A 22977-nucleotide genomic window follows, 5' to 3' on the forward strand; every position below is an offset into this window, starting at 1 on the left:
AAGAAGAGCATGTCAAATCCAGAGAAAGGAGGAAAAACCACAATTAAGTAAAGCAAACCCCAGCACTCACTGAGACCTGTGCCAGGATACCTGCTTCAACTATTTCACAAATAGTAGGAGGGTAGCTATGAGCTGTTTAAAGGAAAGGGTGCAAAATATTCATAAGTCACCCTATAGAACCAAAGTTTTGGACAAGAAAGAACCCTTCCATTCACTTTTACTGCAGATTAACACCTCAGACTGAAGCTAGCCAGTGACAGAAAACTTGCCAGTTCAATGGAGAAGGGAAAGGGAAGAGAAACAAAAGCTGAACTGAACAATCTGCTAGTGTTTCCTCACAACAGCATTTGGGAGAGCAGCAAACCGCCCTGAGATGTCAAATGCTTCTAGGAAGTTCAAACTGTTTACAGATTTATGTTTCTAGTAAGTTCTAAACAGAGTCTGATTCCAGTAGTTTTCATTCTGAAGCAAAGCAGAAGGGGGGGGTTAGGGGTATTTATTTTTATCTTAAAATAACCTAGAACTGGGACACTCACCTATTACACAGAATGGTTTCCTTGCAAAGCGCAGTCTTCCTTGCCATCCTCGGTATCGACAACAGCATCCAGCAGACCAGATACGAATAATAAATTCCAAACCAAAGACAACAATCATGACAAATTCCTAGAAAGGGCAAATAAGAAAAATGCCTGTTACAGATAACCAACACTGAAGCATCAAGAAACTTATGATCACCGTGTGTGTCCAGCAATCCACCTTAAGCATCTGAAGATAACAAGCCAACCTGGGATCCTGCTCCCCAGGATTTTTACACAGCTACACACAGAACACAGTTCCCAGAGCTTCCTAATGAATAGTCCGAGTCTAACCTCAGTAACATTAAGTATCTGCTAAAACTGGCTACTAAATATGAAACACTGAAGAACTAAGTCATGCAGAAAAAAAAATCAAAGCACAATACTTGGTGACTTTGGATAGAGAGGATCAGATCGCAGGTAATTTAAACAGGTAGTGAAGAATATGTTATATATCCACATCCATAAAATCAGTTCTTAGTTTGAAGGCTGTATGTGTTGGCAAATATATTCTTATTGTAGCAATATACAGGTGAAGTGATTGAGATGATGCAGAAGCATTTAGGAAATAACCTTTTTCCCCAGAAGAAAGTTAAAATACATGCAAGTGTCATTGCATACAATGGGTATGTAATTGCTTGTAAGATGGTAAATGAATGTTCACACTACGCCTGACTTTCCCTGGACAACTTGTGAATGGAAGCATTTAAAAGTCTCACCTTTCTTGTCTGGCTTGCATTTCTTTCACCCTGGAACCTTTTTTAAGACAGTTCATTTTAATAGCACCAACCTCTATTTATGCCATTTTTATTAGAAGAAATTTCTCAGTAAAACAGTGAGGTCAACAGAGTTGCCTCTTGTATTGCCTGTTGCAATACAGCTTGGAGCACAATTCAGCTCCATACCTTAAGGAAATCTGATTCCCTATAATATGCAGTGATTTTGTACATACACTCTGGTATGTAATTATAAACTTACATACTTTTCTGGAATGCCATTATAAAGTTATGGGGCTTGAAATCATAAAATAAAAATTTGTGTGTTCACCAAAAGAACAAGAAAAATACTTGAAGGAGTTTCTTAAACAGTTCATCAAGAAGATGAGGATGAAAGTTTTATTTTATTTGGCAGCTGTATGTATTTCCATGTCCAGGAGAAAGCTGTTCCTTGTCAGCCAATTAATTTGTTATTCCTGCAGGATGAGGACTAGTGAGGTACTGGTTAAGAAATCATTGCAAATGAATTAAATAGAGGAATATTTGCAAGGGCATGGTTGATCCAACATCGACTTTTCCCCAATAAACAGTTTGCATGTTTTTAGACTGTAAGACTCTACAACTCTACAAGCCAATAAGGCTGTAAATATCACATATGTCAACTCAGGCATTAATTTACCTGAAAAAATTACATTATTAATATTGTGTCATGTAATGGTGCTTTACTAGCTTATGAATAGTGGCAGTACACTGAAACACTGTGAATTTAATTTCCTTCGGTTGTCATAGAACAATTTGAAAACAAAGCATTCCTTCCTAAAACCTGTCGGCTTGTATAACTACATCACACTGAAACTGAAAGACATTTTAGAGCCTCCTTCAGTGCCTTCATTTCCAGCTTTGTAAATCCCATACTGAATGCCTAAATCACAAAAACAGGATGAGATCCCTCTGCTAAAACATGTCTAAAAAAATGACAGATTTTTTTGTCAGAAAGGAACACATGGAAAAATGAGTGTGATTGGTCAGGATTTCCTTTTTCTTCATTCTACTACAAGAAACTTCAGCTTAATTCCAAGGACAGAGTTATTGCACAATTTATGAAAGGATTATGTGCAAAATTGAAAAAATTCTCCGTATAGTAACAATAATTCTTAATAGTTGGCTATGATGTGGTACATTTCCTTGTAGGAAATTCTGTGTAGATGAAGAATAGACAAGAAGCCAACTGGAAAAAAAGAAGAATATGTATTTCAGTTATTTAACTACTTTTATAGTGGAAGTTAAATCACGGATTGTCAAATCTGGTTTACATGTTGTTTGGTGATGTCTCTGAATTTATGGGGGTGGATGGCAGGCACTCGGGTCATAACATCTGATTCTCCTGATAAAGTCTCTTCTTTGGTGCAGGGGTAAGAAATACTGAAGGAACAGAGGCCAGTGAAGCACAAAGCATTCTTCACTTCCAATAAAACCTTTTCCTTGTTAAAATCTAATCACATTTAATTTGACTGAAGTTTGTCATTTCCCTGGAAAACATATTATGTGTACAGATGTACGAAAAACACCTCCTACTTTGTAAGTACACTGGAATTGTCACAGGCATTTTACAAGAGCTGATCCACACACACAGGAGTGTGTTCTTTACCATACTCTAGACCCCAGTAGGGCCTCTGAAAGAATTGTGAAGAACAGAAAGTCCTTAATGATTCTGGCAGGACTAGTCTACAGCTTCAATTCAGCTAAATTAGCATCACAAAACTGCTGGTAGATGTTTAAAATAGGTAATTTTTATTTGGCAGTTTACTATTCTGTTTCCCATTAGTGCTGTGCAGTTTCGTATTCATCATCTGTACTACTTATGTACTTCATAGTGTAATTGTGTGTCAGAGGCAGAAATCCTATTTGTCGCTCACACACACAAATGCATAAACATGTACTGCAAAGAGAATCTTCTCAAAGACATATCTGTTCTGAGAGAGAAAAGAGCAAAAGGATGTGGGTTTTTTGCTGGTTTTGTTGGGTTTTTTTTTGATGGTGGGGTAATAGCATAATATTTTCTTGGAGAAACAATGTGAAATATCTCTGTTCATTCCCTGAGAAAAATAGTTACTATTTCTAGCAACATTATGAATTTATGCACGGTGATATTCTCTCATAATCAACTGCAGTTTCTGCTAAAAGTAAATTTTAACAACAGCTGCTGTAGTTATAGTAAGTGAGTTCAAATACATTAAAAATGGCTCTGTGCTAAAAGAATTGCTGAATTTAAAAGTACTATATATGATTTTCTTCCACACATACCACATTTCTGGAGGTTTTAAAATACAGTACAAGCTTTAATAACAGAAAAGAAATTGAACAAAGTGGAGATAGGGTTTCACACTTCTTATTGCACTTTCTGAAATAGCAGTATTTCAGAATGACCCTAATATCCTGGTCACTCCTACTTTCTCAAAGAACAACTGATTTTCGTACATATCGTCATTAATAAAGTCTAAAGGAAAAAGATTTTGCTAGAAAACATGAATGCATTGAAACAGAACTCTTTATAGTATGTGTGAGTGCATATATATATATCAGCATATATGAGAGGGATTTTTTTGTATTTTGAATCACTCCAGGTTGAAACCAGAGAGAAACAATATAATTCTATGATTGCATAATCCCACACCACTGTGAAAAAAATAATGTTTTAGTAATCAGTTCAGTCAGTCATAATGTAAAGTCAAATCTCTGTCAAGGTTACTGCAGGCCAGGGAATGACATTAGTTTTTCCTGTGGCAGCTGCACAGTTATGAGGTTCTTGGTTTTCCACAGACAAAAATTGGAAGGATGCATCCCAAAGAAGATCAGGATTTTTTTTTTCTTCTTTAGATTTCATTTTCAATGACTTATTAAAATATTAAGCATAAATCTAGGCTTTACAATAACTTGATTTTAGCTCCTTAGCAATTGAAACAGAAAATCAGAACATAATTAGAAAGGCATGTGACAGAATAAATCATTAGACCTCATATGTTTTGTAGGCTTGCTGTAGAAATGATGCATTCCAAGTATATCTGTTCTAAATATAATATGGAACCCCATTAATTTTGGATTACGTATGAAATATGAATAACAGCATTTACAACAGAATGGGAAAATTCTGCACTGTTTATAAATCTGGCCTCCTTCAAACTTTAGCAAGGCTGTACTTGAACCGATGAGTAAATTTTGGTTTGCTGGAAACCTAATCTTTCTGTTCCTAGGTAGAGCAGTAATGCCTTGGCCTTTGCCATTACTTCCCCTATCCCTCCCACCTTATCATCCTTTTCCAATCACAGCTGCCTCTGGCTTGCATCACAGTTACCAAAATCTGTAACTTTTTGATTATTTAAGCTCACAGATAGCCCCCACAGTACCTGGTATGGCAGATGCATTGGAGGCTTGGACAGTGCAAAGTCTTTCTTCCTTCTCAAAGTGCAGTTCATCAAGACTGATGAACTTTTCATTCTGAAATATTTCTATATATGCAGCTCCAGTTGTCATGGAACACTATGCATATGCAAGAGAAGCAAGGCTGAAACTCATGCGCTTAAAAGATTTAGTTGTTCTTGGCATAAGGAACGGGTGCTACTGTGCTCCTGAAGATTTTTTCACCTGCAAGTGCTTTGGTTGCTCTGCCACTGGAACAATGAGGGTCACAGAAATGGCAGGAAAAGAAAAAGATGCCATCCAGAGCAAGGTTTCTATTAAAAGAAGGACCTGGAGGACTCTAATGAACAACGTTGGTAATTAATTAAATCAAGCATACTTTGTACAATCCAGATACAACAAGCACTTTTTTTTTAAATTTAATTTAATCTAATTAGGATACAAGTGATGATTTGTTGACATTGTCTACATTAATATGCTTCTCAGGTAGTTTTTAATGATAAGGATTTCCCAAATCATAACACCAAAACCTTGGTTTTATCATAGCTTTCTTGTTCATTAACATAACTGCATATTAAAACTTTAAGTAATTTGCTGCTGCTGAAATCAGATGCCTTGGTTGTAGACTATCATTTCTGGGAATTAGAGCCTTTTTTTGAGATAAGAAAATGACCCAAGTCAAGCATTCTGTGCTGTTCTAGGATGCTCCTGGTTATTTTTCAGTGTGTAAATGAGCTTTTGGTTTGGATATAAGAAATCCGCCCACAAGAGAATGCTATTTTAATTATATTTCTTGCATGTAAATTGTGTTGTTAAGTATTCTAATGGCTAATGAAGTAGACCAATAGAAGCTGCAGACTGATGTGAGGAGCTGCCTGCCTTGAGCTCACAGGAGAACTGTGTCTACAAGTGACATTGTCAGAAGCCTGGGAAATGGACTAGAATTAATTCCCTGAAATAAGCTTTAATAAGGCCACAAGTGTTTCCCTACTGAATACATCTCTGCAGTGTAGCTGCACTGCAGATGCTCATCTGGTGTAAGGTAGCAGAGCCTCAGTACACCAGCACAACAGCAGCAACAGGAGGAGCAATGTCATCTGATACAGCTCACGAAGTGTCCCCTCTTCCCTAAAATTCATAATCAGGAAAATCCAGTGTTTCCAAATCAGCTGGAAAAGAGGGAGAATAAATATTTTCTCATCCTTTAATTTACAGCTGACTGGTTTAAGAATGTAACCTGCCGCTAAAATCTCACATGAATGGTTGATACTATTCAAATGGCAATGCTTTATTATCCATTGTCAAAAAGGATGAGATTGTTTTCTCATTCAGTTGAAGCAATAACATAACATGTCAGCTTCCTCATCTTTCTCTCAGGAAGAAAAAACCCTCTGCCGATTCAAAGTACTGAGCACCAGAGTTCAGCTCTACGCTTTAAACAGACACTATCAGGATGTCGGGGGAAGCACACCACTAGTCTTGTCTCAAAGAAACCTGAGGAAAGTTTAAGCTTTAAATAGTTATGATGCAGAGGCTGGTGTAGGACTAGGGATGTTTCTGTTACACTGGCCAGTTTAGAATAATCAGATATGGATATATGCATTCTTTATAGTTGAAAATAGTAGCATAATTTGAATGCATTTGTGTGATTCTTGGTTCAGCATAAGAAGGGGAGATCTTTGATCTACAAAGCCAAGAAGTATATCTGCGCATGCATGCATGCACTTAAGGAACTAATGTTTTAATTCTTTCCAACTGCAGTTTAACAGTGAGAGAGGCATCCATAATTCTGAAAACATATCCCAGAATACACTCTATTAGAGGCATATAAATCACAACCAGAGAATTCAGCTCCCAGTGCAATACACAATAAGCACGAAATGAAATTTATGCACCGTTTTATCATTTATCAGTTTTATAATGAATGTGATACTTTTACTACACTTGCTTTTCCAAATTATGATTAAGATTTCCCATGCTGATTCTACATTAATAGAGGATTATTGAGAAATCAGTTCTGTGCCTTTTAATCTAATGTGCAGCTACAAGTCTACTGATATAACATTAAAATCCCAGTGATATGCTTAGTTTTAATTAGCCACAGTTATATTGGACTTCTGCTATCCAACTCCCTTTAAGCTTTTTCTTTTTATTACTTGAAATGGCACCTATCAATCATGTTTCTTTATTCACTTACAACAGAAAAAAAACAAAACAGAATCTTTGACAAGTAAAACCAATTTTGAACCAGATAGTGCAAGTAGGCACCAGAATTAATTATGTAGCTGCCATTTAATTATGTTTTTCATCGCCTCTCATAGAGTTAATATGAGTATGTACCATACCAGAGCCAGTATATGATTCCTAGCACTGAAACTGTGCTGACCTTCCTCAGCAACCACAAGGGAATGACAGACACCGTTCTGCCTCCCCAGATCAGCCTATTTCGCACCACCACTGTGGACCAACTGCTGAGGATCTGCCAGTGCCACAGGACCGAGTCCCAGGCAGGATCGAGTCACTGGGCAGCTGTGATCCCAGCCTTTGGACGTCATGGTCACTGAAATTATTGTGTCAGTGCATGTGTGGGAAAACACATACCCTGACTCCTTTTGGTTTCTGATAGACAGTTATTCTAGGAATACCCTGGTCACCACTGAAAAGCCTTTTTCAAATTGAGAAAATAGCAATGGGAAACAATGACTTTGCCATCCAACATGTCTATCCTGCTCTTCTGCAGACACAGCATCACCCTTAAATATGGTGTTTTCCAGGTATTTGCACTCTCAGTTTTGTACCATATCTTTTATTTATGTGTCAGGTACAACTACCTTTCTGAAAGAATTTCTGAAAGGAGGTGATAGCCATTAAACTCACACTATAAATAATTTTCTACTTTACAAACATTTTTGTATCCTGCTTTGTACTCGTTCACGTTTTCTTTCTCTGTATAGAGATATCAGGAGTAAATGGTCTGATTTTAGCTTTAAAATTATCCACATATTGAAAACAATGAAGCTCTGTACAGCTGTACCCAGGCTTTTGCATTTCCTTTGTGATTTCTTCACGCATTTTTTTCTGCTGTAGTCACATTTCTGATGTCACATGCTACAGGCAGACGTTCAAGCACATGCCTCTTTAGCAACACGGCTCCCCAGTCTTCTTTTTGAAATGTTTGTGAAGAGTCTGATATCTTTTGCTGTGTCTAAAAGAATGGGTGTCAGAGCCAGAGCAGACTGAATCTTTTTATGTTCTGGCATCCACATTGATATTATATTGATGCAAGGGCTTTAGGCTAATTGTTACGGTCGATCACATGTTATATGAGCTAACTGATAACATTTGCCATGCTGTATAGCAGAATGGGATAGGAAATTCTTTCTTCTATTCTCTTATTCTTTGGTCTTAGCATGTTTGGAGCTGTTAAATCCTAGAGACTTTGCAAATGATATTTGCTGTGTTCTTTTTAGTTATTTCTATTTGCAGTTTCCTGGTTTGCAAAATTCATTAACATTTTCAGAAAGCAGTTTTAAGAAAGTGTTTTCTGACAATTGGTAACTTTGGGCTAAGTGGACTGGGCAGGCACATTGCCCCATCTCCCAAAACTCTCCTTATGCATTTAGTTTCTTAAAGACGCTAACTTCTGTCATCTCACCAAACATGTCTGTTACTTGAACAGTTGAAATCTTGAATTCTTTGGTTACAATATTTTTATTCAGTTCCTCAGGTACAGTGAAAAAGTTGACTTGGTTCCCTCTGTTCAATCCAATAACTAGACTTTGACAGCCAGTTTACCAAGACTTACGTTTTACAAATTATGTCATTTGCTGAGAGTTTCGCAGCTTTTCCTATTATATTTTTTTTTCAAGGCTTATGGAATTTTGGACTCTTGGAAAAAGAAAAGAACAAACCCCTTCCACATCCTCTCAAAAACATACATATATCTTTGTTAGACATTCGTTTCCTGTGACCCTACCTTCATATGTTACAATCAGCCAATTCCTGTCTGGTTCAGATTTGATGCCAACATTATTATCCTGTCCATGACATACACCCTTTCCTTAGGCATTCTGTGGACAACTACAAGTTTAAAACGGCCAATACTTATTTTGCTAATTCATCTTTGTAGCTCACCAACAGTTTATGGTCCTCAGGACTAGACTTTGTTCCAGTGTGTGTGTCTGTGTATTTACCATCACCTATGCTTTAAATTCCCTTGATTTTTGTGATATAGATATGTCTGTTCTAGATCCTTACAGGTATTTTTTATGTTTGCCTGTATTTTGATATTTATTTGCTTTACTTCACAGGTTTTAAACTGAATCTTGTAAACAGATTTCTTCTCCCACTTGACGAAAGTTCACATTTTAATGGTAGCAAGCTATATCTTCACATCTGTGCAAAGCGATTGAGTAGATTAAGGTTTCCTGTATGTTATTCAGATGGTAGGTTTTCTCTAGGTTTCCAAACAGCTTTCTTATCACTGATGTTCTGCCTCTTTCAGCATTCTTTTCCTTTAGATATTTAGTGTTTTGTAGCCTTTTCCTTACATATTATTTATAACCATGTACTTTGGCTTTCCTCTGGAGACATATTCTGCATTTCCATTTGGCAAATTGATATTTCCCTGACAAGGGTCAGGTCTGAATTTCTGATACAGAATTTGATACCTATCCATTTTTACTGTTGCTATCTAAACTGTTTGTAGCCTGTTTCAAGGAGGTAGTTCTTGCTCTCCATATAACAAGTTTGGATCCTTACCAAACTCCGTCAATAAAATTCAATTCTACACAGTCTAGCATAAATTATGATAAATCTACACCTATGGAAAATGTTACGCTTATGACTTGGAAGTAATTTCCCATGCTACCTTTTTTCACTTAAACTGATAAACCAAGAATGAAGACTAGTCATGGAAGAGCAGTTGCTATGCAAGGAGTGTTGCTCATTTGTCTTTCATGAAGGTCAAGGACAAATGTTTTGGTTCTTTACCACAATGTGTTGATTAGCCTAAAATGAGATATGCTTTTCCCTCCTCAAAGAATTATATCCCCATTAATCTGAACCCTGACACTCCATCGTTAACATCTAATCCTCCCCATTTTCCCATTCTTAATCTCAAAATCCTCCTACAGATTCTGTGCTCTTCTAGAGAAAGTGGCCCCTTGAGTGGCTGGCTAAAAGTCTCTTTTCCAAATAATGAGGACAGGTTTGTAGTTCTGCCTGCCTGGGAAGTGCTGCGGCAGTGACTGTGAAACTGTCTGTTGCCTTCCACTGCATTTGCTGTTAAATGCTGTAGCATTTGAGGTAATCATGCATAGTTATCTTTTAGTGATTCAGTTATGAGACTTTTCTTTGTTCTGATTGCAGATCACTTATAGTAATGCCATAGACTAATAATCCAGTAGAATAATAACGTATCATGATTTTTAATTACAAGAGAAAGATGATTCCATTCAATGTGTGATTCTTCCCTTTACAAAGGTTATTTCTGCTTAACACAGAAGAAACAATGTAATCAAACCCAGAACTATATCAATAATAGGCTTATACCAGTATTGAGATGTTTTTATTCTCCGATGTGTTTGAAGTGTATTTTATCATCCTCAGCACTATTGACAATATATAGATACCTTTACAGTTTTATGTAGAGGTGCCATGTTCCTTACTTTACAGTTTTATGTAGAGGTGCCATGTTCCTTTCTTATGAAACAATTTTTATTGCTAGTCTTATCTCTCTCCATAGCTACAGTGTGTGCTTATTTGTTTCAGAGCTTGGTTGGTTAGCTGGGAGTGCCAACGCTGCCTTCTGACAGAAGAATTAAAGCTTTGGGGACATCTACTGATATGTTTTTAAATAACTTCACCTTTTCATTTACATTTTTGCTTTCTGTCAGGCTTCCTCCTAATAACTTTAGGTTTCAGAAAAGTGCAACCAGTCCTTACATTTCTAGTGGGAAGTCTGCTCTGTTTGCACACAGATTCTCAAGCATTTGTGATAAGATGTGGTCCAAATTTTTATAGTAACAGTCAGCTCTGATTTGATGAAATCAGTATACAGAATAGGAGAGTATAAATTTAATCAGTGAAGGCATGAAATTATTTATTTTAATAGGGTAAAAACATTTTCTTTCAAAGCTAACAGGTAATTTATTATGACATGCTTGAATTGTTCTATGCTCATGTTATTACCTTATTATAATATTAGTGTATGTGAATCCAAACAAGACTGAAAACATGAAGGCTTTGACCTTATCAACATTACATTTCCCTCTCTTATTCTGTCTTTGACATCAGTGTTGCACTTCTAACAGAAGTAATTTTTCAGAGATTTCTATGCAGAAATTTTGAAATTTCAAAGCCATCTTTTGATTTTGGAGAAAAGAAACATTGGAAATTAGTATTTACTTAAAAATAGTAATCCTGAGTTTTGACAAGCTCTAGCAAACTTGAAAATCACAGATTTTTTTGGCTCAGGGATCAGTTTATCCGTTTCTCTCGAGAGGAGTCAATGAAAGTGCATTGTTAGAAATGTATTTGCAATTGAAATCTCTCAAGATCATTCAGTTTTTTCTTGTTATCTGGTCCTGGAAAGCCACCCATCCAGTTCTCTGCTCAGGTCTGGTGGCCTTTTATCCAAGTGTTGCAAGAGGATTCACGTTGTGGGACAAGAAACCTAAACTAAAAAAATGCTGCTTTTCTGAATTGAGCTCTACCCACCTCCTTTTTTAAAATCCACTCTGCCCAGCTTTAAAATTTTGTAGCAGATTTCTATGATTACATAGCTGTGCATGGATACACTCCCCTAGAGCAGAGACAAATTGACTATATGCTTGCCTGCTAGGAGGCAGCTATATCCTATGTTTTTTAATCAACGTTCATCCTCTTTCTATGTTTCTTTTATGGGAAAATGTTAAAACAGAAAAATCTTAGGAAGATCTTAATTGCTAAAAGCACTTACTAGACTGTCCTTTTGAATTCATGCAAGTGACCACAGTACATGTAGAAGCTAGCTTCATTGACTGCGCTCTTTCTGCTTTTATGTCTTTGGGAGCTATTTCTGCCTGAAGAATGTGTTCCTAGAGTACATTTTCAGGGGCCCTTATCCTACAGAACTGAGTGCAGCTTTCTTTCTTCAGAGAAGAACACAAACCAGATCTGACAAAACCAGTCCTGCAGAAATTCACGATTTCTGCAATTTTTCCACCTTGATTAAATATTAAAATTATGGAAAAAAATGGAATGTTTTGTCACTTCAAATAATAATGACATTTCTTTCCTACAGACTCAATTTTACTTTTAAGCCAAAAATTCTAGAATGCTCAAATACTCAAATAACATTTTATGCCAGGTCAAATGAAGCATTTAATGTGATCCAAAACTTTTTTTGGACTTCTCGATTTGCCAAATCTCTGCGGGTCAACTCAAATGATTTCATTTATTTTCTTGAATTGACAGCAAACAAACAGAAGCGAACTGGTTATTCACATAGCTTTAGTTGAAAATGATCTTAAAATACAGAGGGTTTGGTCATGAGAGTGAACGAACTCCAGTTCCAGATATATTCCATCTTGGCTATCTTCCCCAAAAGATTTGATTTTGCCTTCCCAGCCCAAGTTTTACTTCTCTTGTGTTTATTATTTGATAAAGTGCCAGCAAATGTATTTGTAGGAGATCAGCAATACACCAAAGATCGTTTTCTTGCTGTGTTAGTTGGATTCTTAAGCTGCTTGTGGTTTTTTTGATGTCGAAGTAGATTTTATTCTATTGTCTGTCTTGGATATATCACTGCTACAACTCTGGTGCCAGAAGCTGTGTGCACAGAGAGGTTAAAACATGATTATCACTGTAGGTATAAGGAGCTTTATCTGATGCTCTCCCCGTGGTTAGGCTTATTATTTCTGGACATAGATCTAACCAAGTTAATTACTGTTTTAACAGTCCAACATTACTGCATGTAACATGCACTTATCTGCAGGACTTTAATTTTAAGGTTAAAAATCAAATACTAAATGCGCTTCCCTTGACAGGCCCCCTGATAAGTGGAAGATGCCTAGGAACACAGTAGTACTTGTGCAGATGCCGGAGCTGAAGCCCTGGCTGTGTACGGCACACCACAGCAGGGCAGGTTCGTGTTGCCTGTAGGAGTAGAGCTCAGGCATTTCTGCAGTCCAGATGAGTCTATTAGCCTCTGCTGAAGCTCAGAAACCCTCAGCTAATACTGTTTTCCTAAGCAATTACTTACTTTGAGCTATCACACACTGCTGTATGTTTCTGAGAGAGTATTCAGGATGCAGTGATTAGGAGATATGTTTTCTGCTCCCTTTTAAGGAAAGGCTGCGGGAGATAAATGGAATTGACTGATCACAGAACAGTAATCTCCACTCCTCTGGCCTTTCTGAGAAGGGAAAGGTTTGCTCACCTCATCTACACTTCTTTCTTTAAACTCCCTGCGTTGCTGTGAATAGCTGCAGTATGTCAAAAGCCACAGGTACCAGCACAGGCAGAAGCTCAGGTATTAAGCTGAAGGAACATGACATTAGATTTTAGCCAATTAACATGGCTGTAGGGGGGACCATCTGGAATAAATCTGCAAAGCAAACAGTTAACAGAAACCCAGCAGGCAGCATTATGGATTGGCATATTTGCATGGTACTTCATTAGCAAATAAACATATATCTTCCATCTCAGGCATGAAGCAAAACAGTATTAAACCAGATCTCTGATAGTTAATACAACTTTTTTTTTTTTACTAAATGACACATTTGTAAGAGCTGTGTGAATCACTGCAAGGAAAAGGTTGCGCAAACTCTAGTGACTGCAGTTATGTATTGGTACAGCCAAAACAACTGCTCCTGAGTTAATGTAGAAATGTATTTTTCTCTTGGTTTGTGGTTGCAAAAGACTGCTTTGATAACATTGCTAGTATCAGCTAATGATTCAATATGCAGAGGAGCAAATCATGCATCAGCAAACTGGAATAAATCAGTCAGCTTTAGCCTGCTTCTGGAACTTCATACTTTGCTGTGTTTATATTTTTCTCCATTACAGACCCACAGCAGCAACCGTAAAATTCGTCATCACAGATTTATTCCTGCCAAGGGTTTGCTGAACACACTAGGCTATAGCATAGAAATGTTGGACCAGGCTAGTATTGATACTTCAAAGATTAACCATCCATCCTCTTCCTCCTCAAGGCTATTTCTGTGTTCAGAAGATGCCACAGGATGTACAGTCAGAACTCTTAAGATGGAAAAAGTCCATCTTTGAAGCTGCAGCAACAGAAAGCATCACAGTTTCCCAAGCAACTCTGCTTCAGTGATGGACACCTCTACAAGGATTGGTGTATCAGCTAGCAGAGCTCACCTCTGCCCAACGGTGGGAGCAAACCCAGGACTTAGCAGGGCTCCTTCACATTCAGATTCCTAGGAGAGCCATGGCAAAGCACAGGGAATGTGTTTATCATCCAGCTGAGAAATCAACAGTGGTAAGCATACCAACACAATCAGCAAATATGTGGCTCATGGGAAATGCATATATTATGGCAGAACAAATGGTGTTTCTACAACTAATTAGGATAAGTATACAGGGAAACAGATTACTTGTCACAAAAGCACCTGCTACTAGAAAGAGGGTACTTTCAGACTAATAAAATTTTCCTGTTTTCTATACCAGAAAATCTTAGCAATTAGTGTAGTAATTGCAATATTATAGCTAGCTGCAGAACGTTCAAACAAAATTTCACTTGCAAACTGTTATTCAGATATATAAACAATGGGACTAGATAGGAGTGTGGGATTAAATCTGATCACTTTGAACTGGTTTAATGGCACCTGATCTTTTCTCCAGAAAAAGAAAAAACACTAGTATGGCTAGAGAAGCAAAATACCACATTTAGCACAGCTCCTCTAATTAGCCCTGCTACAAAATCATCAGATAGAGCAAAATATCACACATCTGCACCTAGACAGCTCTGGATGTTTAGTTCAGGTATCTTGATGCAGCGGCACACTGTGCTGTAGAGATATAGCATAAACCATATGCCAATGCTTATTGGCCTGCTCATGCCATAATTAATTAGGGAGCTGTTCTGAAGACCAGAGCTTTTGGATATAGATGGCGATGGTAACTAAAATGTTGGCATTTGTCAACAGTTGCTTCACCCCAGGCACTACCTAACGAGCCACAGTCTGCTGTACACCTGGGACTGAAATAACCATGGTAACTCTGGGTATATAGTGACATTTTAATGATCACTACTGCCTATCCTCAGGCCATCACTTGCAGAACTAAATGGCCCATCAAGAAACAGATGAATAAAGTGGCATCCATATAACACATGAAAAATGTTAAGCACTTTAAGGGATTAAATCCATTTACATCTACCTCAGGAGGGAAAAAGGAGAGATAAACATAATACAAAACCATGTGTTATGAAGAAATACTAAAACTACCACATCCTACTGCTGCAACTGCCACTAAAATGTTAGTACCTACCAATAGCTAGCACAAATTGGTATCTAAGATACCAAAATTATTTCCTATTTTAAGTGCCTCTTACTACATACTGACTTTATAAATGGCAGGAGCAGTATCAAAGGTCTTTCATGCTCAGTCACTGCCAAACTGCAGTAGAAAAACTATCAGTTATAAACTACAGCAATTCTCAAGCAAAGAAGGGGATGCAATACAGCATTAACACTGTTTTTAAAGAAAAAGATGGTGGAATCCTTTATTTTATTAGTTTTTCATCATTCTGATGAAAATTCTGATTTCTTAAAGAATTCAGGAATTATACTATTTTCTCCATGGTGAGGGAGAAGGAGAGGATTTGAATCTATATAAAAGTAAACTATCTTGTATTTAGAAGTTCCACTTACCAAAATGAAGAGACAACCAGAGGCAAGTTTTGTGTGTTCAGGAATAGTAGAAAACACGGACAAAATCAAGCAACCAAACACAAGGAGAAAACTGAAAAAGAAAGAATATTAATAATTAATATTTTTCAGAACCCTGACCCAGTGTCCATATTGATCCTACTTCACCAAAATTAGTAGAAGGCTATCAATGAACAGTCTTCATTAATAGAAGGGAATTCAACCACTACTTGGTTCATTAAAGACATTAGAACAACCTATTACTAAAGCCACATGCTTCTGAGCAGCACTGGTAGAATTAATGGAAACATGCACAAGACAAAAGATTTTCTTCAAGAAATGACCCAATATACGCAGATACTGCTACTTTTGGTATCACAATCCTCTATGCAGTCCAGATATAATTAGTGGCTTTGAAGAAAGCTAACCAATAGGAGAGTCCTCTCCCACGTCTGAAAAATCATTTCTTCCACAACTGACCACAAATATCCTGCTGTTTGAGCTTATTGAAGAGATAAGATACATACTGAACCCAACTGCCCATCTGAAACAACTTCTTTCTGAGCAACAGACTTCATGTACAAACTATCAGAATCTGAGAGGTAGTTGACTTGCGGCATCACTGCCCTAAATGAACAGGATCCATTCTGGGAACAAATTTAATACCATACAATCCACTGAAGAAGTTAAAACAGGAGAGTGAATGAAGCAAGTCTTACACAAGTCATGCTACTACAGTTGGGAAAACATGACCACAGTTTTGAGCTTGCATGTTTTGTGTACTGACAAATACACCTAGGCAAAGCAAATCACCAACGTGCTGCTAAATCTATTTGCAAGGAAGATCAAACACTCAGTATCGCTGTAGAAATTCTTGCATATCCCATGTCTGATCCTTACAGCATACAGCACATGTGGTATTTGCAGACATAAGCCTGCAGAGCTTTGAGGCCTTCAATATGGATAACAAATAACTTTTCTTATTGTACTGCTTCACCATTAATAATACAATTGTACTGGTGAAGCCATCTATGAATTGGATCAGAAAAGAAGTACATTTCACCCATAACACCATGAATTGACTAATCAGCAGCCAGACAGCACACTGAAGGACTGCAAGGCAGTGCATGTTCTGTATTTTAAAATCTTGTATTAGATTTTGCAAGCAGTAGTAATTGATTCTATCAATGTTTTGCTAATTTTCTTTCTTGGAACAAGACAAGTGAAATGCTTGTCAGTCATGCTGGGCAATGAGTCAACCAAAAAAGGGCAGGCCTTTGGCTTTTGTCTGACTTGCTGGGACTCTTATTAGCAGATGCCTTAACACAACATGAATAGGTACTGTAATTAACGCAGATACATATCTTTACGACAGTGAAAATAGCTCCTTCCTGGTACAGAAAGGACTGAAATCTCTTCCAAGGAAAAAGGGAAAAGCATCGAAATTACTGATCTCTATAGAAGATGCACATGCTCCTCCACATGATGTTTCCTTTAACCAGCACAATAATTCTGAAGACACAGAAAGCAGCTTTTCAGAAGAGTAACAGGAAGTGTATGTGTGTTTTTCTTGTGGCCAAGTTGAACATCTCAGCAGTTTACACTAGTGTACACTAGTATACTGAGCTGTACTAGTAAGAATTTATCCAGCAGGTTGAGGGAAGTGAGTATTTCCCACTGTTGGGCATCTGAAAGACCACATCTGGAGTGTTGTACCCAGTTTGAGGCTTCCCAGCATGGGAGAGAGATGGACAGACTGAAGCAAGTGCAGTGGGAGGGCCACAAAGGTGGCTGGGGCTGCAGCTCATGACATACAGTAGTAGATCTGGGTTTGTCCAGCTTCGACAAAGGGATGGTGAGACCTCTGACTGTTGCCCTCAGCTATCTAATTCTGTTTATGAAGAAGGCATAGAGGACACATTTTGCAGGGAAGAAAATTATGACTACCTCTAAGGGGAAAAAAGTCAGTGCGAATGTAGTTCAGTACCAGAACAAGTTGCCCAGGGAGGCTGTGCGTACTGGGTTTGGGTGGCAGGGTTTTGGGAGCAGCGTGTGCTACAGGGGTGGCCTTTTGTGAGAAGTTGCTGGAAGCTTCCCCTGTGTCTGGTAGAGTCAATTCCAGTCAGCTCCAAGTCATAACCACTGCTGCCCAAGGCTGAGCCCATCAGTGACAGTGGTAGTGCCTCTGGGATAACATAGTTAGGAAAGAGGAGAGGGAAGCTGGGGGGAGAAGAAGGAAGGGGCGTCCCTATACTGGGGCAGAGGGATGCCCAAAGGAGCCTGTAATGCCATGTGAAGCCTGTGCTGAAGTTTCTGGCAGCACCTGTGGCCTCATGGAGAGAGGAGCCCACAGTGGAGCAGGTTTGCTGCAAGACTTGTGATCCCACGGGAGACCAGTTCTGAAGCAGCCTGTTCCTGCAGGACTGCACCCATAGAAGGGACCCACAATGGAGTAGAGGAAGTGTGAGGAGTCCTCCCCTGAGGAGGAAGAAGGGGCAGAGACAATGTGAGATGAACTGATCACAGTTCCCGTCCCCCTGTGCCACTGCGAGTGAGGAGGTAGAGAAACTGGGAGTAAAGTTAAGCCCATGATAAAGGAAGCAATGGGGTGATGGTGTTTTGAGATTTGTGTTTATTTTCTCATTACCCTACTCTGAGTTGATTAGTAATAAACTAAATTAATTTTTCCAAAGTCAAGTCTGTTTTGCCCATGATGGTAATCGGTGAGAGATCTCTTCATGTCCTTATCTCAACCCACAAGCTTTCATTGTTTTCCCTCCCCTGTTCAGGTGAGGAGGGGAGTGATACAGCAGCTTTGGTGGGCACCTGGCATCCAGCGAGGGTCAGGTTACCATGCTGTGAAATCTGTGTTCAAATCTCTGAAATCTCTGAAATTTCAGAACTTGGCTGGAAAAGGCCCTGGTCTGACTATGAAGTGAGCAATTAAGGAGCTAAAATTACTCTTTCCATTGTAACATATGGACTTTCCATAGTACTGTAATACAGTAGTGTTGTAATATATCCAGTACATTAGACAAAAACATAAGTCCATTCCTTCAGAATTCCTAGTAGAAAATCTGATGTGCAATGTAGTAAGATACTGGAGGCACATTTTGTAGTGCAATCACTTCGCTGCCAGGGAGAAGTTCTACTCTGAAAATCAAATCTGGTAGGACCCTGCCTCATAAGCTCTACTGAGAAGTGTAAGTAAAAACAGTATCCAGGAGGGTCTGGATATGTCTCTGACACATACCATTGCATGTCTATCTTCTAGACTAAGGAAACGTTAAGATCAGCATATATATGCTTAAAGATTTCATAAAAGACTCATTCAAATGACAAAAATCCACCTTGTGAGTAATTTTGCTCCCCTTCATCCCCACTCTTTTTAATATAGGAAAATCTCCCAGAACATTACTAGTAGTTTCAGCTGCTACAGTCTTCAGATACAATCCCCTATAATTACATCCTACTGACATGGGCATAAATGTGGTTTCTCCTCATTAAAGCTTGCGCGGAGGGCAAAATAAAATTAAGAAGTGACTAAGAATTTATGGTAAAAGGTTGTAATTTATTTTGCTGAATTTCTTTAGTCCTGAATCAGTTAAAATTATATTTTCTTACTTCCTTTGTGTTTAGGTATTAAAAATTGCTCTTGTTTAGTTGTTTTCCAGTAATACCAACTAAATTGGAGGCCCAGTTGTACTGGGTCTTATCCAAACACACAGTACAAGTTTTCACTTGGACGAGACCTCTTATGGCACAATTACAGAAAACAGACACAGCAGGAAAAAAGCAAGCTTGTTGTTCCCATATCATAGATGGAGACCACGTCATAGAAAAGGTAAGGAACGTGCCTAAGCCTACACGGAAAGTCTTTATGTGTAGAATAAACCTGAACCTTTTAAGTCCCAGCCCACTCCTGCAGTCACAAAACCATCCTCCACTCATCCACCACTTGTTTTTCCATAGTTCTTTAAACTGTGATTTAGAAGATCACTGTGGGCACAGCGTTAATTCACGATAGATGGGAAAAGTGAGTCAGGAGAGGGAATCAGTACAGTTAAGCTGTGTATTAATCAAAATAAAGGTAAATATTCAGGAAAGCCAGGTGCACTTTAGATTAGCACCTGGTAAACATAGTTCTGCAGATTTTCCATGAAAAGCAGAAACAATCCTCACAGCATACATAAGAGTCTTGGAAAGATATTTTTCCAAACCTCTATAACCTTTTATACTCAGTTTTTCCAGAAATTCTAAAAGGAATGAAGCATTGCTATTATTATTATTATTAAAGAATAAAAGAAAAATATTTGCATTTATCCACTCACACATTCAGTTCTTGCTCCTTTATCCCTCATTCTTCCCTCCAACACTGAACACTTTTTTTACTGCCATTCAGCATATTCTGGCTAAAATTAGACTGTAAGCACTTTGGGGGAGGACATAAACCCAGTCCTATTAGCCTTACAAAACTAGATGCGTACTTCTAGGTGCTCTAAAACACAATAGTAGGAACAAAATTAAAAAGATTAAGTGTTTTGGGATATTTTCTGTACTTTACTTACACTGTAGTGCTTTCCTTCGAAGTAAACCAGTAGTCAGGATTTGCTTTCTATCTTTTATAATGTAAACTGTTTACTCAGACCAAGCACTTCTTTTTTTCCCCAGCTAGAAGTGAAGGCATGAAGGATGCAGCAACACCTTTCACCTGGCTAGACGTTAAACAAGGATCTGTCCAGCAAAAATAAATAAGGTTCAAACCCTGTTGTGTCAAAGTGTATAAGCTGTTTCCTATCATGAACTATTTCTCCAGTGACAGATGAAGTGTAGAGGGTTACATTAAGCCCTGGATAGTCATTTTATAACCCTCAATAGAGGAAAAAGTATTTTCCAATGCCATCATTTGAACTGTGTGTTATGATGACATGCTAGACAAGACGATGCTGCTGTACGTAGTGAGTAGTAGAAAGCAAAACACACAGCAATTATATTTGGCCTCTAGTGGTTCAATCTGGATCATATATTTGTTCAGGCTGAAAAAACAGATTGTCTTTCCTCATGCATTCAGTATCAGACAGTAAAACATATGCCTTAGGCAGCAACTTCCCATAAAATTATCCAAGCACTGCCATAGTATTGTATTTTATCAAAAGCAGCAACTACCATTTTGTTTCAGCAGTAATCAGTTTTGATGCAGATCCTTTCATCTTATTCTCCTGCTTCTGAAAGTATACACTAATTGGAGAAAAGCCAATTTATGAAAGATAATATAACTCAGAAGCTTTGATATTTATTCAATCCACCTCTCATAAATTTTTCTTACTGGTTAATTAGGAACCACCAATTCTCCATTTATTTAATTTTCAACATAATTTTACTACAGTTTGTGATTATGTTCATATGGAAGACGGTGTTCAGCTTAAACCAATTGTTAAAACACTACTCAGGGAATATTGTAAGCACAAAAAGTACACTCAGGGAAGATCTTTAAAAGCCATTTAGCTATGTTATTTACAGCTAGAATTAAAATAATCAGAAGTTAAACATCTGGAAAGAGTTTTTTGACCTCTTCTGTAAATAATAAAAGTGTATAATTGCAAAAATGACATAATTAAATGATGAGACCACCAGAGTTATGTTCCAGTATTATTTGAGGTCTGATTTAATCCCCATAAATGCAAGCACATTCAGGATTTTGACCAAAATTGTCTGCGAACCATTGGCAGTGCCATTATCCTGGATTTTGTATGGAAGGCAGAAAATGCTTGAAAGCTTTTGCTAACCTTAGCTACAATGGAAAAGTAGATTACTTTTCCCAATGGTCAAAAGTCAAAACTAATGCAAGTTTCTTGCAAACTTACGGAAAGTTGTTTGCATTGGTAAGGTCTAAGTCTACAAAGAAGCTATCAGAGCCCCTCCAGGAATAATTTCTTCCACAGCCAGGAGCAGTGCCCATGTTTTCTTAACAGTGACCAGGATCTTGCTGAACTGAGTACCCAAGTACCAACTTTAAATGACTTTTAAATTCTTGAATGCATAAAATCAGTGTGAGGCATTAGAAAAACAAATGTGCTGAAGATTATACTGGATGTCTAGAACCAATAGATCCATTACAGGTTTAGGTAAGTGGATACCCAGTAAAAACCCTATAAAGAAAGGAAGGAAAGAGGTGGTCATTCATGGCACTTATACTTTCATTGGAACTATTAGTTTTGGTGAACAGTTGTCACAGAAAGCAAAGAGACAGATACTTGATAAGTGGGTTGCTTTACACGAGGTCCCTGCCATGGCTAGATGTCAGTACTCTCCCCCCTTCCGGTGTGTGAGAAAAGGAGGCTTCAGTGTTCCATGGAGTTAATGGGGTCAGAGAAAAAGAGCATAATCTGGACTAGAAGTTACTGTTATACATACACACAGTTTGCCAGGCACTAAGTTGCCATAGAGGAGAAGGTATGCATCCTGTTGGACTGACAGCTGGTGTACTACGTTGCATCCCAGAGCAGATGTGCATGCTCAAGACAGGAAGGCAGCAAAAACCTGACAGCTCTTGTTAGCCTCAGTGCACTTCTGGTGTCTCTGAGTAGACAGTTCTTGGAGGTGGGTGGAAATATCCTCTCTGATAGGACATGGGAAGACAAATACCAAAGCAGTTTCTAGCTTCAGGAAGAACTGAAAGTGAAAACGATAGCTAGTGCAGGAGTGAGGAGGACATTTATGCAGGTCCTGTGGTATCTCCTTTAAAAGTAATCTTTTCAACATTCCTATAAAACAGATAATGCACTGCTGACATGGTGGAAAAGAAAACAGTTTAACAGTTTTGATAGTGCAAGCCATGTGGATTAAATTTTCCATCATTTATAGTTTCAATGTGACTTGTTTATGCAAGAAAATGAGATATGACAAAGGTTATTGCAATTTGTTAAAAATGTTTGACAAAAGCCGCATGGAGAACAAGCGCTCTCCCATAGAAAAAGCCCATAAATTTCTCCTGTAGGCTTTCCTTAAAATGACTTGCACTTCAAGGTTTCCTTCAAGTGGAAGAGTGTAACATGTTAAGGGCTTGATACCGCTCTGCCTTCTACCCAGAAATAACACAACCCCGTCTATGGAGAGGTGGAATATGAAGACCTCATTGTCTTAAAATGTGAAAATAAAGTGGATAGGAAACTTTAAAAGCAATTTTTGAGACTAAAAAAAAAAAAAACCAAACCCCAAACCAGACTGCAGCAAAGCCAGCTTTTTATATACCCTTTCTTTAAAATAATTGTTGCCTTTTTCAGAAATATACAAATTTGAATGGAATTTCATGTCTGAAATTTTCCAAGAACTGAACTTGCTGGTGAAGCAACTTGCTCAGAAAGCTTAATTTTGTCAGGCTCTGATGCATAA

At 38.0% G+C, this 22977-nt stretch overlaps 1 protein-coding gene across 3 annotated transcripts in view; it reads right to left on the reverse strand.

The window, feature by feature from the left end:
- Nucleotides 1–22977, reverse strand: part of KCNQ5 (potassium voltage-gated channel subfamily Q member 5) — a 267281-nt gene that overhangs the window by 66643 nt on the left and 177661 nt on the right. For all 3 annotated transcript variants that reach the window (XM_061460478.1, XM_061460476.1, XM_061460477.1), the window contains exons 2-3: nucleotides 15589–15679; nucleotides 537–663 (exon numbers count right to left, since the gene is read on the reverse strand). In XM_061460478.1, coding sequence (XP_061316462.1) covers nucleotides 537–663; nucleotides 15589–15679 — 218 coding nt within the window. The remainder of the gene's footprint in view (nucleotides 1–536; nucleotides 664–15588; nucleotides 15680–22977) is intronic.

This window comes from Pezoporus flaviventris, unplaced genomic scaffold (genome assembly GCF_033815535.1).
Source record: "Pezoporus flaviventris isolate CSIRO_AGI_PZ_B2104156 unplaced genomic scaffold, CSIRO_AGI_Pfla_v1 ptg000031l, whole genome shotgun sequence".
NCBI classification, from domain to species: domain Eukaryota; kingdom Metazoa; phylum Chordata; class Aves; order Psittaciformes; family Psittacidae; genus Pezoporus; species Pezoporus flaviventris.